The sequence below is a fragment of the Scardinius erythrophthalmus genome (assembly GCF_964197995.2).
Source record: "Scardinius erythrophthalmus genome assembly, chromosome: 15".
Classification (NCBI taxonomy): Eukaryota; Metazoa; Chordata; class Actinopteri; order Cypriniformes; family Leuciscidae; genus Scardinius; species Scardinius erythrophthalmus.
The window spans coordinates 40,376,940-40,397,018 of NC_138235.1; the positions used below are offsets into that span (position 1 = coordinate 40,376,940).

At 35.6% G+C, this 20,079-nt stretch overlaps 1 protein-coding gene across 1 annotated transcript; it reads right to left on the bottom strand.

Annotated features, from left to right (window-relative positions):
• Positions 1 to 794: 794 nt before the first annotated feature.
• mcoln3b (mucolipin TRP cation channel 3b) lies at positions 795 to 19,781 on the bottom strand. The gene is made up of 14 exons (XM_081385684.1): positions 19,616 to 19,781; positions 18,001 to 18,224; positions 17,683 to 17,844; positions 16,536 to 16,689; positions 16,364 to 16,442; positions 15,524 to 15,620; positions 11,018 to 11,117; positions 8,965 to 9,077; positions 7,602 to 7,751; positions 6,946 to 7,047; positions 5,823 to 5,945; positions 4,276 to 4,482; positions 2,161 to 2,288; positions 795 to 1,201 (listed from the first exon to the last, which is right to left on the bottom strand). The coding sequence occupies exons 2-14, from the start codon at positions 18,220 to 18,222 to the stop codon at positions 1,147 to 1,149; spliced, it is 1,692 nt and encodes a 563-aa protein (XP_081241810.1). The 5' UTR covers positions 18,223 to 18,224; positions 19,616 to 19,781; the 3' UTR covers positions 795 to 1,146.
• Between the last annotated feature and the right edge of the window lie 298 nt (positions 19,782 to 20,079).

Sequence of the window (20,079 nt, forward strand, 5' to 3'; positions counted from 1 at the left end):
GTTGTGAGTTTGCCTGTGTCAGCTGTGTTGTGTGTTTGCCTGTGTCAGCTGTGTCGTGTGTTTACCTGTATCAGCTGTGTTGTGTGTTTGCCTGTGTCAGCTGTGTTGTGTGTTTGCCTGTGTCAGCTGTGTTGTGAGTTTGCCTGTGTCAGCTGTGTTGTGTGTTTGCCTGTGTCAGCTGTGTTGTGTGTTTACCTGTGTCAGCTGTGTTGTGTGTTTCCCTGTGTCAGCTGTGTTGTGTATTTACCTGTGTCAGCTGTGTTGTGTATTTACCTGTGTCAGCTGTGTTGTCGATGCCTCGACAGAAAAGAAAGTGCAGAGCGCGAAAGCACCAAAGCGACGGAAGGATTGCCGTAAAGCAGTATCTCTAGTTGTACGATGTGTTTGACGTCATTGACATTTTAAAAGACTTTTTAAAGCAAATAAGTGACTCTAAAAAATCTAACACCCAGCAATGTGTAATTTCTTTGCATCTCCTTTCGAATACAACATTCAAATTACTAGACAAAAAATTATATCCTGAGAAAAGTGGATTTTGAGGGGTATAGCGCCATAGACCTCCATTCATTCTGCACTCGTCCTGTGAGCGCCCTCATGTGGAGCCAGAGTGGAACTGCAGCCAGTTCAGAAGCCGGTTTACTGAGAGTGGAAGTTCTCCCCTTATTAGACATTCTCTGGTGCTACTAATAAATATTAATTAAATGTTAATCTCTGTTGAGGTCACATATTTTTAGATTTATAAATGAGACCTGACTACATAAATTACTCCCCATAATCCACATCTGAAACATGTCTGTCGGGTATCAAAATTTTATTTCATCTGAAGCTTTCAAAAATAAAAAGGTGAAACATTTCATTATAAACACAAACAGCACAATGTTAATGAGACATGAAATACAGGAAACCGGTATGAAAATATATATTTTTCTCTTTACCCAAATTCAGCATGTCTGAACAAAATATTCACAATAAATAATAATGATAACACTAATTTACAATCTTTCATAAAGTGGAGAGGATCTAGAATGTGCTAAACATGAATGTGCTCAAACAAAAGCGAGTTTAGATAGCTGTGACATTCATTAGCTTTTTATATATTTATATATACTTAATAATACAGATATTTTCCCTTTCAATCCAAACTCATCACAATCGTTGTGAAGTCCCGGTCATCTCTGCGTCGTCATCAGAGCCGTACGTCCTGCGTCACAAACACACCAATATCACCTTTACACACTCAAAAGAGGTTTAGCTTCCCTCGGGTCATTCTGATTTTCATTGAGAGTTCATCAGAGGTCTCCAAGACCCCGGGACTGTTGTCGCACTTGAACCACAAATACACACTCAAAATTAATGGATTCGAGGAGTTTTGTGGTTGAAATTTAAAAAAGTAACAAATCTCGGGTCCTTTAGGGATGAATGGAACGCGAGGAATGCTTCAGTTCACATAGAAAAACATAAAAATGCTCAAAGTTCAAACTAAAAATGCACAAACTTTACCAAAAAATTGTTTTATAATGTCTACATGTGTATCTGAATGCAGACTGAAGAGAACTGACTTTAGGACCCAGAGGAACAGCACATTTAATCCATATAATTCAATTCAATTAAAATGTATTTGTATAGCGCTTTTCACAATACATATTGTTTCAAAGCAGCTTTACAGAAAGTGCCATATAGAGATAAGGACATCTAGAGTCATGAAATATCATCTTATATTATTATTCTTCCACAAGAGGTCGGCAATGACACACAATGTAAGATATTTTGAGCTGAATAAAAAGGGGTATGTATGAAATTGTGAGTTATTTTGAATTCAAGTTGAAAGAATGTGAGGAATGTGCTTAAATTACTATTTATTTATTATTTATTGATCAAATCTAGAAATTTAAAGGTAAGTAAAATAACAAAAAAAAAATCTCCAAAAAAATTTGCATTAATTCATTTTTTAATAAAATCAAAGTGAAATAAAATAAGCTTTCTGGACAAAAAAAAAAAAGTAAGTCTAATTTTAGGGCTTCGGGTCATTTTGACCCGCGAGGGAAGGATGAGGGTAATGATGTTCAAAGAATAACTTTTGCAAATACAATAATTCATGACAAACAATTGTCAATCATAATTTCCAAACTATTTTCCCACATGGACAGACGATGTGTTCACCTGTGTGAGCAGCAGCACATCAGGAACCTGGTCTCGTTCACACTGAAGCGTCCTGATTCTGGAAGGTCTTTACACTGCATGATGAACGCCTGAAGATCCGACACGGGCTCTCCGTCCAAACGCTGATGCTGAACACAAATTAATAAACAATCAGTCGCACATTCAGTTTGGACTCAAAACATGAAATAACATATATAGTAAGAAAAACGTTTAAACTTATTTCTCATGAATATCTCATGAATAATCTCATGAATATGAGAATACTTATTTCTCAAGAGGCTAGCCAATCACAACTGAACTCATTTACATAAAGCATGCGATGTGATATAAGATTTCAGCGATAAAAACAATCAAAAAAGTACAGCCAATCAGAAAGAGAGTGTGGGCGGAGTCCCTCTGCAAGCACACTACACTTACAACCAAATCAGTCCAAAATCACAGCCAATCAGAGGAGAGTGTGGGCGGAGTCTCTCTGCAAGCACACTACACTTTTATAACCAAATCAGTCCAAAATCACAGCCAATCAGAAGAGAGTGTGGGCGGAGTCTCTCTGCAAGCACACTACACTTACAACCAAATCAATCCAAAATCACAGCCAATCAGAGGAGAGTGTGGGCGGAGTCTCTCTGCAAGCACACTACACTTACAACCAAATCAGTCCAAAATCACAGCCAATCAGAGGAGAGTGTGGGCGGAGTCTCTCTGCAAGCGCACTGCACTTCAACCAAATCAGTCCAAAATCACAGCCAATTAGAAGAGAGTGTGGGCGGAGTCTCTCTGCAATCGCACTGCACTTACAACCAAATCAGTCCAAAATCACAGCCAATTAGAAGAGAGTGTGGGCGGAGTCTCTCTGCAATCGCACTGCACTTACAACCAAATCAGTCCAAAATCACAGCCAATTAGAAGAGAGTGTGGGCGGAGTCTCTCTGCAATCGCACTGCACTTACAACCAAATCAGTCCAAAATCACAGCCAATCAGAGGAGAGTGTGGGCGGAGTCTCTCTGCAAGCACACTACACTTACAACCAAATCAATCCAAAATCACAGCCAATCAGAAGAGAGTGTGGGCGGAGTCTCTCTGCAAGCGCACTGCACTTACAACCAAATCAGTCCAAAATCACAGCCAATCAGAAGAGAGTGTGGGCGGAGTCTCTCTGCAAGCACACTACACTTACAACCAAATCAATCCAAAATCACAGCCAATCAGAAGAGAGTGTGGGCGGAGTCTCTCTGCAAGCGCACTGCACTTACAACCAAATCAGTCCAAAATCACAGCCAATTAGAAGAGAGTGTGGGCGGAGTCTCTCTGCAATCGCACTGCACTTACAACCAAATCAGTCCAAAATCACAGCCAATCAGAGGAGAGTGTGGGCGGAGTCTCTCTGCAAGCACACTACACTTACAACCAAATCAATCCAAAATCACAGCCAATCAGAAGAGAGTGTGGGCGGAGTCTCTCTGCAAGCGCACTGCACTTACAACCAAATCAGTCCAAAATCACAGCCAATCAGAGGAGAGTGTGGGCGGAGTCTCTCTGCAAGCACACTACACTTACAACCAAATCAGTCCAAAATCACAGCCAATCAGAGGAGAGTGTGGGCGGAGTCTCTCTGCAAGCACACTACACTTACAACCAAATCAATCCAAAATCACAGCCAATCAGAAGAGAGTGTGGGCGGAGTCTCTCTGCAAGCACACTACACTTACATCCAAATCAGTCCAAAATCACTTCAAGTTCCAGCAGGTCAATAAACTTTTATCTTATTTTACACTCTTCTACTCTTTCATCATTAAGGCTACACTAGAATATATCGCTGCTGATAACGGATGTTTCAGCGGCAAACTCTGAATCTACACGCACCAATGCTACATTTTTCTAAATGTCATAATCATGTGTTAACAAACCAGTATTCACTACTTCAATGAGCTCATTGTTTCTGCATTAAATTATTACATTGTTTAAATTAATGAATTTTAGCTAACTGTGATTTTGTATATGGTCAACTCAGACAGTTTCCTCTGATATCAGATCTCTGTAGATTGTAATGTGGACTCTTCTGAAACGGTGTGTGTTGTGAACTGAATGAAGTGAACACTTCAGCGCTCTCTCACCTTCATGGTGTCGTAGGTGTCCGTGATGAGCGTGATGAACAGACTGAGCACCATGTAGATGAACAGAGACACAAACGTGTAGAGGTACAAGCGGCTGAAGAGCCACACCACGTAACTCTTCTGCTGCATGTTCTTAAAGGTGGAGAACATGTCGTCGCCGTTGATGAGCGAAAACAGGCTCTCGGAAACCACGTTCAGCGTCCGGAACTGAGGGAACACACACACAACACACACATCAGGACGGCTGGGCAAAACAATCCAACAACACACACATCAGGACGGCTGGGCAATTTTTTTTTTTAAATGTGGTTCTCAAAGGCCACAAATTGATTTTTTTTCCATATTTATTTATCTATCTCCCAGAAGCCAGTATTAGTTTTCCTCCACTGTTCACAGAGATTAAATGTGTTTTATCTTAAACATTAAATAGCCTGATCCTGTTTGATGAAGGGCGTGCGACTGTTCTCACTCTTTCATTTCACTTATTTTCAGCATCAATTTTTCATCTTGCATCAAAATCCTGTCTATTCATTGTGCATTTGAAATATAGTTATACCGTTTTGTGTCTGTCCCTTTAAATGCAAATAAGCTGCTGCTGCTGGCACAGGGGGCGGAGCTTCAAGAGCTCCTTAGCAGAGCCATATAGAGAGCCTAAGTCCCGCCCCGCCGCTTCCGGCTCATGGGACCTTAGTTCGGAAAAAATATGTATGGAAGTCAATGGCGAGAGATAACTTATCTTTTTATTCCGTCTGAACTGTGCCCTGAACAACACATATGATGTTTGTCAATTTAAAAGGTAATTATGAAAGTCAAGAAAGTCGCAGTTTGTCATAAAACAGAAGAGTAACGTTTAGTTTTATGTGAAAATCGCTCAATGAACTACATCTCTCGTCTCGCACTATGTACGTCACAAGATCCGTTGCTCGTATGTGTGTATTCTGGCTCAAAACACTCAGGCATGACGGCGTAACGTTACGATTATAATGTAAGACTATAGAAAAAATGACAGACGTTAGCTTCAGTAAAGTTAGCTTCATTCATTGAGAGAAAAGGTATGACGTCGCATGTGCGCCTTCTGGGTTTGTAGTCTTTCTAATTACGTATTTTCACAGTCTTATACCTCAGCAGTTTTACATCAAGCTGCGACTTTCTTGACTTTAAAATGTATCTTTTAAATTGACAAACATCATATGTGTAAATCAGGGCACAATTCAAACGAGATCAAAATATTTGTTGTCTCTCGCCATTGACTACCATACAATATTTTTCCGAAATAAGGTCCCATGGTGGTCGACCGGAAGGGGAGGGACTTAGGCTCTCTATAGAGCCCTTTGTTGCGGGGGCGTGGTTTATGTAAATTTTAGGGTTAGTGATGTGGTGAAGCGATTTCTGTAAAAGCAAATATCTCCCTTTGCTTTGAACTTTGAGCGTCGTAAGTGCAGATGTTGTTTATGCTCAAACAGCAACATTACACACTAACTAAAGTTAGAAAAGTCAAATCATAATCAAGCACCCCTTTGAAACCCAGTGTGATACCAGTGACCTGCCTTGGTGTGGTAGGGTCCCAGCACGATCCAGCCACAGAAACAGTACCCGAGGTAAATCATGGCGGCACAGCAGCTGAAGCGGATGACGTTGGGGAACGCCGCTCGTAGAGTGATGATGAGAATCTGACCAATCAAAGACAAGCAGTTACACATCACAGTCAACAGAGGGCGCAATCACTTACACCAACACAACTACAACTACATGTGCTTGTGCTGAAGGAACGAATGCATGTCCACCAACATACTGATAACAGACTGAAATAATCCATTTCTATGACAAAAAATTGGATAAAACTGTTTTTTTACTTTTTTAAATATTGATAATATTAGAAACCTTACAGAGCATTAAATTCTTTTTTAGAGCATTTATGAAGCTTTGTTAATGTTAGTTAATAAAAAAGTTCATGTTAGTTCACAGTGCATTAATTAATATTAACAGATGCATCTTAGTAAATGTGAATATTAACGTTAAGATTAATAAACATTATAGAAGTATTGTTCGTTGTTATTTTGTTAACTAATGTAGTCAACTAATGTTAACTAATGAAATTTTTCTTAATAATATACAATACTACAATGGATTTCAATACTGCGTTCATGTTGCAAGAAGCAGAAATGTGACCCTGGACCACAAAACCAGTCACATGGGTCAATTTTTGGAAATTGAGATTTGTACATCATCTGAAAGCTGAATAAATAATCTTTCCAGTGATGTGTGGTCTGTTAGGATAGGACAATATTTGGCTGAGATACAACTATTGAAAATCTGGAATCTGAGGGTGCAAAAAAATCGAAACATTGAGAAAATCTCCTTTAAAGTTCTACATTTATGTTAGCGATTGTGCTGCATTCACTCACACAAATACATGTTTTATATATTTACGGTAGGAAATTTACTAAATATCTTCATGGAACATGATCTTTACTTAATATCCTAACGATTTTTGGCATAAAAGAAAAATTTATAATTTTGACCCATACAATGTATTGTTGGCTATTGCCACAGATATACCCGTGCGACTCGTGACTGGTTTTGAGATCCAGGATCACAAATGGCCAAACCAATTATCTCTCTTCAGTCTCCTGAAAACTGCAGTGAGAAGTGAGAATGAGCAGGACGTACGTTGTATTTTTTTAAGTATCCCATGAAGCGTAAGACGCCGATCCACACGAACATGGTGCCGGTGCCCAGCAGGATACTGCACAGGTCATAACTCGCCATGGCCTGAGGAAACACACACAGAAGGAGCGCTGAAGAGTCATTTCACTGATTTAACAATGTCATGCAGAAGATTAAGAGGTTTAGATGGATGACATCAGCTAACACCATTGCTGCAATTATTCAATCAAAAATACAGCAATACTGTAATTTAAAATAATTGTAATTTTTCTATATGAATATACATTAAAGTGTAATTTATTCCTGTGATCAAAGCTGAATTTTCAGCATCATTACTCCAGTCTTCAGTGTCACATGATCCTTCAGAAATCATTCTAATATGATGATTTGATGCTCAAGAAACATTTATGATTATTATCAGTATTATCATTTTATGTTCAAGGATTCTTTGATGAATACAGAGTTCAAAAGAACAGCATTTATTTAAAATGGTAATCTTGTAGAACTTTATAAACGTCTTTACTGTCACTTTTGATCAATTTAATGCATCCTTGCTGAATAAAAGTATTAATTTCTTGAAAACAAAATCTTACTGACCCCAAATCTGCCTGTTTAGACATGTTTATTTAACAAAAGTGATGTTCGGGATGGTTTCTCACCTTGAGCTGGATGACGATCTTCAGCAGAGAGCCTGTGATGGTGAGGACATCACTAACGATGATGAGGATATACCAGCCGCTAATGAACTCCATACGGTCGGAGAAGGACACGCGTTTGCTGTAACGACGGGAGAAGAACGCTGCGTATTCCTAAGGAACAGATGAACATTCCATTACTGTCTGAATTTTGATGCTCTACAAATAAAGTGATCATAAAAGTTCTCCATGGCCTCAAAAAAAAAAAAAAAAATGAAGACCTACAATTAAGATTTATGTATTTGAAATGCATATAATAATTCCATTCATTTGGAGTTTTAAAATAAACAAACTTAATGTGATGCATTTCGACACTCAAACAAATCATGCCATAGTTTATTATTTATATATATTTGATTCTAAATAAATCATATTTTCAAATGACTTAGAATCAGCATAAATCTAGTCATTGAGAAAATTAAATTTATCCAGGTAAATAAATGTAATTGTTTTCACAATGTGTGGATTTTCAAGCAACATTTAAGTAGCTCAAATGTATGAGATTGAAATAAACTGGATTTAGTGATGATAAATACACTGCTTTTAGTGGGTTTAAAACACTTTCAGTTTATTAGTGCTATTACAGAAATCTGACCTCAGAAATCATTCATGTATGAGTGACAAATACGCATCCCATTTATCATTTATTTTTGTAAAACTGTATTTTATATGCAATTCAAATACTTTTTTTTTTTTTGAGTGTGCCCTATATTCAAAGTCACTCTGAGAAAACATAGCATGACATGACATAACATAGCATGAGAATATAAACTTTTATGACACTTTATGGCAAGTTTTTGTCCTTTTTAGAGCTTGACCATATAAATCGCCTTCCACTTTCATTGCATAGAAAACAGCAGCTCAGACACTCAGACACGGCAAAAAATGCTTTCCTTACTTAGTATTTTTGTCTTGTTTCCAGTCCAAATATCTAAAAACTCTTAAATCAAGATGCATTTACTAGATGAGTAAAATGATGTCCTGTTTTCCAAGGGAATTAATCAAAATGAAGTGAGTTGATGCTTAAAAAAAAAGCTAAATTATCTGCCAATGGGAAGAAAAATAATCTTAACTCAAACAGAAACAACATTATTTTTCCCCCCATTGGCAGATCATTTTGCTTTTTTAAGCAAAAACTAAATTTTTATTTATTTCCCCAGAAAACAAGACTTAATATCTTATGTCATTTTACCCATCTAGTAAATGCATCTTGATTTAAGAAATGTTAGATATTTGGACTGGAAACAAGACAAAACACTAAGTAAGAAAAGCATTTTTTGCAGTGTGTTTTTTGTGTTTCATGGTAAGTGATTTCTTTTTAACTCACAGACTGCAGCAGGACTCCAGCTTTCACCGAGCGCGTGCAGAGAAGCAGCGACAGCAGCAGAATCAGAATGACCATTATGTCAAACAGAACCATAATGTACATGTCCCTCGGGGCTACAGACAAAAAAAACATCCATTAACATCAGTCTGAAGTGCGTGGTGAAAAATGGATGAAAAATCACTTTTCATAACGTGGTGTTTCAGACCAGTGGAAAGAAAATATCCAAAATACACATTTAAGTGTTTACTTAATTGCACTTTTTCTATTTGCATCTGTAGATTTCGATTACGCTACATATCTTTAAAGAGTTTGTCCTCTACTTCAGCAGCAGTTACAAACACCAAAACTTACAGATTTATTCCTGTCTATATACTGAAGGTTTTCACTGAAGGGTTTGTTCATATATTACTCACAGTGGTTTATGTCAGTGGTTCCCAACAGGGGGGTCGCGGCCCACAAGGGGGCCTCAGCGAGCTCTGTGGGGGGTCGCGTCGTATTTTGAATAGTTTTGAGCAATGAGCATTAAATAAAAGTCCTTAAATTTTTTCTGTTCAAAATTTACAAAATGTATATAATGAGCGAGTTCATCATGAATCCATTTTCCAATCCGTGTTTTTGTCTTATCCTGAATCACTATGGTACACCTATAATAAGTGTTTACATTGGGACTATTCCACACTGGTTCGGATCGCTGCCGCTGCGGAGTAGCCCAGTACCTGCGTGACTCGTCATAGACGTACACAGAGAGAAGTAGTTCCGGCTACAATGTTCTTCCGAAAGACGCATTATTCTGTTAATAAACGCTCGTTTATTATCGCTCGTTATAGTGCCAAAAGCGTCAAAAATAAAGCCTCACATTGATAAAGCCTCACAAATAACATGCAAGTTTTGAGGTCCCAGACAGCAGTCATTTAGTAATAGCCTATATAGCCTACTTTTTTTTTTTTTTTTTTACCTACACACCAGTGTGAATATTTTTGTTATTGCATTTCAAATAGGGCCACTTTATAGGCTAGCGTCTAGCCTACTCCTAGGCTTACGTTTTTAAATTACAAAGGGCCTACTGATGTTTTTGTTATTGTATTTTCAATATTATAGGCTATTATTTGTGCATAAACATATCTGGTTATAGTAAACATACCGTTTGCTTGAAAACAACATATTCTGTCATCCTTGCTGCAAGTTTACAAGAGCGATAATATCATTAAATGTGAAGGGGGGCCCTAAAATATTTTCTTTGGAAAAAGGGGGTCTCAGACAAAAAAAGGTTGGGAACCACTGGTTTATGTAACATTTTATTCCTAAAACATGGCGAAAATTTTTCTTTTTTTGTTTGTCGACAGTATTTTTGGAGTTATGGAGTGATAAAAAAGATATCCAAAATCCCCTCAGTAAAATCCTTTAACTCTTAATATGTCAACAAAATCAAACAATAATTTTGAGCCTGGGTTTATCCAATGTTCAGATTAATGTTCTGGAAACGTATGCATTTAGTGCATATTTCACTAGTTAATGCATCATTTGCACATTTAAACATATTTAAGAAAACTTGTAATACAAAAAAGTTTGTAAAACTTAATGTAATAATCAATCAACTGGGGAAGCATGATGATATCTCTTTTTTATATTCAATCTATTCATATATGGTGTCTTAAAGATGACAATGCTCTTAGGTAGATTTCTCTTATCACAATCGAGGGAATTTTACATTAAACTTGATTGGTTGGAGCGAATGTTAATTTTTCATGAAAACATTTCAGACCCAACATCAAGCTCTTTAACTTTTTCCATCCAGTTAATTTTTTAATCACTGTGTCAAAATAATCAAGTGATTATTAAAGCTGAAGTGTCTGAGACTGTCCAAATCACATTTTCTCCAAGTCTGCTCTACATTTCATAGGAATACTTTCTTAAATGCTAAATACAAACTTTTCCTTTTAATAAATGAGTTTAATTGCTTTGCACAACAGAAATGAATCTTTGTAAAAAAAAAAAGAAAAGACAAAAAAAAAGGGGGATTTGTAAACAGTGGAGAATCATGGTAAAGACTCACATGCACCAGTCACGGTCCAGTCGCTGCATTCATTGATCTGCACATCGTTGTCCAGGTCAATCCCAATTCTCCCACTATGGGGCTTGTTGTCAAAGGTGATCTGCTCATTAAAAAAAGAAAACACACAAAAAACAGACGTTATTTTTATTTACACTAGCGTTCAAACGTTCGGTATCATTAAGAATTTAAGATTTTAAAAGTCTGTTATGCTCAACAAAGCTGCTTTCGATTAAAAATATTACAGTAAAAAACAGTAGTTGGCTCAATTTCCCAAACCGTTCATTCAGTTCTCCAAAACAAAGACGTGTTTTTCACCTGTTTTCACACACGTTCCAATTTTTCTGCAAAACTCTACACAAAAATGTCCTCATTTTGCACAGATTCTCATTCAGAAAACACAAACACAAAATATAATGAACTCAAGTGTCACACTGTGAACTCAAAGAGCGCACATTTATCCATGTGTAAACATTAAGTAGAAAAACTGATGACACACCAATCAGAATCTCAGGATATTATAAATAGGGCCAAATATGATGATGTGCTTTAGAAAATGAATCCTGGTGGGAGACAAAGAGCAAGAGGTCAAAGGGGTCAAAGGGCATTTGTTCCTGATGAAATACAAAGTATTATAGTTGACAATGTTCTTGTGCAGGAATGATCATGAGGGAAGTTGATCTACAGGGTTTACTTACACATACAGTATAACTACAGTATTTAGATTATTCAGTGTACAGTAATAACACATGTTGTACTCTCTACAACTCATAATTGTCAAACTGATTTGTAGCCAAGAACTTCTTACACGTACTGTAGATCTGCAGAACTGAGGGAGATGACTACTTTTCAGAAGACTAAAAAACTGTTATACTATGGCAAATATGGTCATTATCAGTATTGTAATGCAATTTGTCTGAATATGCTGAATTTATCTGTTTATTTTTTACTGTACTGTAATTGACAGTATACTGTATTGTATTGCAAACCAAGTTCATGTTCAATAATTTTGTATTTAAACTTTTCTAGTACTTTTCATCTACTGCAGGATCTCTTAACAGTAGTGTCATGATAATACACTTTTCTTAAAGCTTTGAATTTCACTGTATCTGCACCGCTCTATTTATGTTGTATACTGTAATAGACATTGAGCTGTAAAATGATTCCCGATTGACAAACGGAGGTTTTTATAACAGTGTTTTGAACTGGTCTATCTTGTGTGTAAGACTGTGTTGTAGTGTGTGTGTTTTTGAGGGCAAAGTTTGGTTTTGAGTAGATAAAGAAAATAGGAAATGGGTGAGAAGTTATGGATTTGTGTTTAGAGGTTTGAGAAAAGGAGTCATAATTTCCAGAAATGTGTTTAAGCAATCGAGAAAAACTATTACACTGTAAAACAGCTGTTTTCTATGGAAGCTTGTTTCCGCCACACAATAAAACATTTTAAAAGATAATTGCGACTTTATATCTCACAATTGCGAGTTTACATCTCGCAATTCTGAATTTATTTCTCAGAATTGCGAGATATAAAGTCAGAATTGTGAGATATAAAGTCAGAATTGTGAGATATAAGGTCAGAATTGTGTGAAAAAGTCAGAATTGTGAGATATAAAGTCAGAATTGTGTGATATAAAGTCAGAATTGTGAGATATAAGGTCAGAATTGTGAGATATAAAGTCAGAATTGCGTGAAAAAGTCAGAATTGTGAGATATAAAGTCAGAATTGTGTGATATAAAGTCAGAATTGATATATATATATTAGTGGTGGGCCATTATCGGCGAGACTCTTATCGCGCGATAAAAAAAATATCGCCGTTAATCTATTCTCCAAGTTGGGTTGGGAGCTGGCTCAAGCTACACAAGCTATGATGACGCAATCTACCCGCGGCCGCGAGGTACACCCGGCACCCCGTAGACTGTGTGGTGTAACAGTTCGGTAAGTTAACACACGACTAATCCGTTCTACCACCTCAAATTCAAAACGAAACATATCACTGAATACCAGCACGCGCGTATTATTCCCAATATATCTTAGTGGTGTAGAACATAATCACTGTCTGCGCCCAAATTAAAGAATCGTTGTTGTGTTTCTTTTTAACTGGAAAGACATCAGTTAGAATATTCTAATTTTAAATTTGGGGTTTCATAAGCTCCAAGCCATAATAAACATTAGACCTACTTAAGTCTCTGCAGCTAGTGTACTTAAATTTTATTTATCTGCAAAATTATGTTGTATACTTACAGTTTTGGACAATATATGTTCTCAAAACTACATGCACCCTTTAAAAAAAAAAAATACATTTAGCAGTTGTTTAGTAGGGTCTGTGTAACCTGTTCTGAAATGGTTTTATTATAATATCGTTATCGCAAGAGGCTGCAATGTATATCACAATATAGATTTTAGGCCATATCGCCCATCCCTAATTGATAGCCTATAGTAGTTGATAATAACATAGGCCTATGTTGCCTACGGACGGTAACAGTACAGAAGTAACCTTTTACAGTCTATGAGTAGAACAGCTTTCTCAAGCAGTTTGTGATGCATTTTGGAAACAGGAGATGAGCCCCTGGTCTAATGCGCCACCTGGCTTGAGAAACCCGTTCTCAAAGACTTACTTTTATAGTCATTATTTGGGTAGCACACATATTCTAAATGCCTTCGGCAGAATTCAAATGAGCCATTTTAATCTAGATTAATCTAGATTAATTTCAAAATTAATCTAGATTAAAAAAATTAATCTATGCCCACCTCTAATATATATATATCTCACAATTCTGACTTTATATCTCACAATTCTGACTTTATATCTCACAATTCTGACTTTATATCTCACAATTCTGACTTTATATCTCGTAATTCTGACTTTATATCTCGCAATTCTGACTTTATATCTCGCAATTCTGACTTTATATCTCACAATTCTGACTTTATATCTCGCAATTCTGACTTTATATCTCGCAATTCTGACTTTATAACACACAATTCTGACTTTATATCTCACAATTCTGACTTTATAACACACAATTCTGACTTTATATCTCACAATTCTGACTTTATATCTCACAATTCTGACTTTATATCACACAATTCTGACTTTATATCTCAAAATTCTGACTTTATATCTCACAATTCTGACTTTATATCTCACAATTCTGACTTTATATCTCACAATTCTGACTTTATATCTCACAATTCTGACTTTATATCTCGCAATTCTGACTTTATATCTCGCAATTCTGACTTTATATCTCGCAATTCTGACTTTATATCTCGCAATTCTGACTTTATATCTCACAATTCTGACTTTACATCTCGCAATTCTGACTTTATAATACACAATTCTGACTTTATATCTCACAATTCTGACTTTATAACACACAATTCTGACTTTATATCTCGCAATTCTGACTTTATATCTCGCAATTCTGACTTTATATCTCGCAATTCTGACTTTATATCTCGCAATTCTGACTTTATAACACACAATTCTGACTTTATATCTCACAATTCTGACTTTATAACACACAATTCTGACTTTATATCTCACAATTCTGACTTTATATCTCACAATTCTGACTTTATATCACACAATTCTGACTTTATATCTCAAAATTCTGACTTTATATCTCAAAATTCTGACTTTATATCTCACAATTCTGACTTTATATCTCACAATTCTGACTTTATATCACACAATTCTGACTTTATATCTCACAATTCTGACTTTATATCACACAATTCTGACTTTATATCTCAAAATTCTGACTTTATATCTCACAATTCTGACTTTATATCACACAATTCTGACTTTATATCTCACAATTCTGACTTTATATCACACAATTCTGACTTTATATCACACAATTCTGACTTTATATCACACAATTCTGACTTTATATCACACAATTCTGACTTTATATCTCACAATTCTGACTTTATATCACACAATTCTGACTTTATATCACACAATTCTGACTTTATATCTCACAATTCTGACTTTATATCACACAATTCTGACTTTATATCTCACAATTCTGACTTTATATCTCGCAATTTTGACTTTATAACCTGCAATTGCGACTTTATATCACGCAATTCTGAGAAAAAAAGTCAGAATTGTGAGATTAAAAAGTCGCAATTACCTTTTTTATTTTTAACTCTATGGCGGAAACAAGCTTCCATAATTTTCTATGTGAATATACAGTAAAGTGTAATTTATTCCTGTGATCAAAGCTGAATTTTCAGCATCATTACTCCAGTCTTCAGTGTCACATGATCCTTCAGAAATCACTCTAATATGATGATTTGATGCTCAACAAACAATGTAGAATTGTTTTTCTGGAAGCAGGGTGATGGTCACGTGTTCACTAAAGGAAAAACCTGCAAACTTTCCCAGCTGAGAATCCTTCCCATCTGATCCCACTCATGAGTTTATGAATGTAAGAGGAAACGGAGACGAATGTCGGAGATGAGCAATAATGTAATAATAACTGAAAGGTCATGTGACATACCATAATGTTGAAGACGTAGCAGTCTGGAAGCTCGTGATACTGAACCGTCTCCAGGTTAATGGATTTCAGAGTGAACTTTACAGTCACTGCCAACAACCTGACGAACACAAACCGATTCAACAAACTTACACTTGGGCTTTTTCTAAAGATCTGTACAAAAGTATGTGTAATATTTACATACATATTTCATTTAATACACTGCTTTTTTAGTATAATAATAAAAAATGTATTTTATATAGCGTCTTTAAATGTTATTTCTCAAAGCGCATTACACAGAAAAGGATACGATGTAAAAGTAAAAAGTAAATGCATAAATAAATTAAACTAAACATAATAAAAAAACATTAAAACAATAAACTAAACATACAATATTCAAAATACAATATACAAGATATACAATATACTAGTACACTACAAAATCACATATAAAGTATCACTGATATACTATTATAGTTTGTAAATATTTTGATATTTAATAGTTTTTTAAGTTTTAAGTTTATTAAGTTTTAGTTATTTTAAACAAAAAAAAAGAGCTGAAATAAAAGACGTTTATTGTGTATTATTTTAATTTCAATTAAATACTTTTATTTTTTTATTTTTTTGTGGTTTATTTTTATTTTTAGTTAACGATAACCCTGCATCATACAACATATTTTCTATAGAGGCGATTTTTAGTATCATTGATATACTATTATAGTTTGTTAATATTTTGATATTTAATAGTTTTTATTAAGTTTGAGTTATTTTAAACACAAAATAGAATTTTTTTTTTTTTAGTTTTGGTTTTAGTTAATAATAACAACCCTGCGTTCGACATGTTTTCTCTAGAGTTTTCTCTACCTCTCGAAGTGCAGAGTGAAGTTGAGTGGGTTTGCTGTGCGAGTTGAGAAGGGCTGTTGTGGGTAAATCAGCGAACACTCTGGAAGAAACCAACAGAAGATGCAGGATTGCTTCTGTACATGTGAAGTAAAGGTGTTTGAGCACGTTCTCGTCTCGACACACACACACACACCTTCATCCACATGAGTGTCGATGTGGAAGCTCTCGTTGGCTGGAGAGAGGCTGCCGTTGTGGTAGAACTGCTGACAGATGCTGAGAGGAGTGTAGACCTCACCGCTCTTCTCATACTCATGGTTGCCCACCGTTATGCTCGGCAACATTAGAAACTGCAGGGGGGGGGGGGGAAATGACCTTTTATGAATTTATGATTAAAATTTTTGAGAATCTTGAACTTTGAAAGGCCAGTGTGAAAGATGCATTAGTTTAAGCTTGACATCAAGGATCTACACACACAAATAATTATATGGCATGCAATTTAAAAAACACTTGTGCAGTTTAATCTAATCTTATGTGCATTTTAAAATATAAATATTTATATTCTGTATGGCATACAATTTAAAATCCATTTTTGCATCTTTTGGCAAATTAAAAAAAAATCTTTATATATAGCATGCAATTTAAAATACGTCTTCTGTGCACTATTAAATATAAATATTTATATACTGTATGGCAAGCAATTTGAAATATTTTTTCCATCTTTTGGATAAATTTAAATACAAATATTTATATAAATCGCATTTCATTTTTGCATCTTTTGTGCACTTTTAAATATAAATATTTATATACTGTATGGTAAGCAGTTTAAAATATTTTTCTGTCTTTTGTACATATAAATACAAATATTTATATAATCGAATCCAATTTAAATTTCTTTTTAGCTTTGTTTGTGCACTTTTAAATATTCAGATTTACATGGAATGCCATTTAATCTAATCTTTTTTAAATGCACTTTAAAATATAACATATTTAAGCTACATATAAATTTATAATCTATTTTTTGCATCTTTTGACAACTAAATTTTTTTTATAAATGGCATGCAATTTAAAATACATTATTTTCCATCTTTTGGCAACATTTAAATATAAATATTTATATACGGCATGTAATTGAAATACATCTGTGCACTTTTTATTTAATCTTATATTTAAATATTTATACACTATATGCCTATGGCATGCAATTTAAAAAAAAAATGTTTCCATCTTTTGGCAACATTTAAGTATAAATATTTCTATACTGTAAGACATGCAATTTAAAACACATTTTTGCATCTTTTTCTTTTGGCAACTTCTTAATATCAACATTTGTATATTCTCACCTGCTCCACGGTGAACGCGATGTGTGTGTAGACGTCGTGCTGTGTGTAAACGGAGTGTGTGTTCGCGCTGCTGAAGTTCTTCAGGAACAGATGCCTGAACGTCATGAGGTTCTCCTCCTTAAACTGAACCACCATCTGATTACTGAGACCAAACGACACCAGCTACAAACACACACACACACACACACACACACACACACACACACACACACACACACACACACACACACACACACACACACACACAGGAGAAAGCAGCCATTTTAAAGCTTTTATTCTGCTTGAACATCACACCTGACTGTGACTCTCCTACAGTACCTGAATGGTGACCACAGCGATTTTAAGGATCTGCAGGATCAGTTTCCAGGGTTTTCTTCCTCGAGCTGTGTATTTGTCACAGGGGTTCATGAAGAAATACTTCAGCTTCCTCCTGAACTTCTCCTCTTCCTCCTCCTCCACCGGATCCAGGACGGCGTGGGATTCGGACCAGTTTCCGTTGGGATCATTAATGCACAAATAAGCCTCGCTGGAGTCGTCCATGTCTGAAACACCAGTGCAATCATCATCATGGAGAACAGCATTCACATTTCTTTGTTTTCCTTACCTAAAGGACACACGTTATAGTATATATATTTATTATTTTTATTTATTTATTTTTTCCCATGCGGTCAAATCAATTAATCATATCTAACAAAAAGTTTGTGTGTGTGTGTGTGTGTGTGTATATATGTATGTACACACACATATATACACACACACACACAAACTTTTATGTTAGATCCGATTAATCACGATATATATAATATTTTGTCCATTTTTACACCAAATTACACTCATTGTTGTCATGGTATATGCTGTTACATATAAATAATTGGTTCATGTTGTTACATATGGCATTATGTCTGTTTATACATATTACAAAAAAACTCTCATAAAGTAAAAAAATATCACCTCCAGGAAGCAAATAGTCATTCATGCTGGAAACCACCGATATCTAGCCGGCGTTTATCAGCATATATAAGTCAGAACTCTTTAAATCAGCAGAGAGAACATATATGAGCTTGTAAAACATCACTACAACTTCACATGATCATATTAACTTGGATATAAACTCAAAACGCCCCATTCCACCCCGGAAGAGAGAAGTTCTTGACAGTATTAATAAAAATATGGTGTAGACGTGCAGTAATGTTGCTCTTCAACTTCTCAAAGACTGATGGACTGAATCCAGCTCACCTTCTGATTAATTGATCCACATTCCTGAGTCTGACTGAGTCACGTGACACTCGTCATCTGACATGCTTTCCAGCATGAATGACAATTTGCTTCCTGGAATTTATATTTTTTACTTTAGGAGAGTTTTTTGTAACATGTAAAAACAGACATAATGCCATATGCAACAACATGAACCAAATATTCAGGAGTTGACACTCGTCATGTGACCTCATCATACCTATGACCTCATCATACCTGTGCCATCAGACACTACAACACCTTGTGATGCCAGTAAATCCCTGTTACTCACATTTGAAAGGATTTCTGGCACATATAAAATCATGCTTTTGTAAAATGACATAGAAACTCGAAATTATGACATATTAAGTCATAATTATGATATAAAAAGTCAAAATTATGACATAAAAAGTCATAATTATGACATACTAAGTGAATATTATGGGACACTAACTAAAATTTGACATACTAAGACTTAGAATGTCATAATTTCGACTTTTTATGTCATTATTTATATATTTTTTTCTCTTGTTTGGTGGAAATGGGCTTCAATAACGACCTGATGTGTTTTATCGCCGTCTAAAACGGAGCAGATGTCTGTAAATCAATGCATTACATGCAAAAATCAAACCAAATGCAGCTGTTCACAGTATTTTAAACAGAATTAGCTCAGTAAATCATAATTTCATCAGTCACTCACCAATTACAGCAGATGGCAACGGCGTCAATTAGTTCTCAAGCGGCGAGAGATGAGCACATTTATGTCTTTATTCTGAGATAACTTCCATAAAGTCGATGAAAATCTGAAATCAATTCGAATTAAAAGCGAATTTCCACTGAAATGAACCGCGTTGTGTTTCAGACGCGCTCAGTGCCAGCAAAGTCAACAGGTGAAGGGGGCGGGGCTACCGCTAAACAACGCGAGGATTGGCTGTGCGGTCTGTCAATCACACGAGTCTCCGCCTCTGTAACCAATAGTAACCGTCTGTAATCCCGGATGCTTGGAGACATTTCACGCTGTTTACTCGGAATATTATTTTTACTCTTTAAAGTGACACCATAAAGCTTTATTATTATTATTATTAAGAGGTAAGGTTTAAGATTATTTATATTTTTAAAAACATTGCATGATGTAAATCGTAATGATCGCTTGCATGTGTAAGT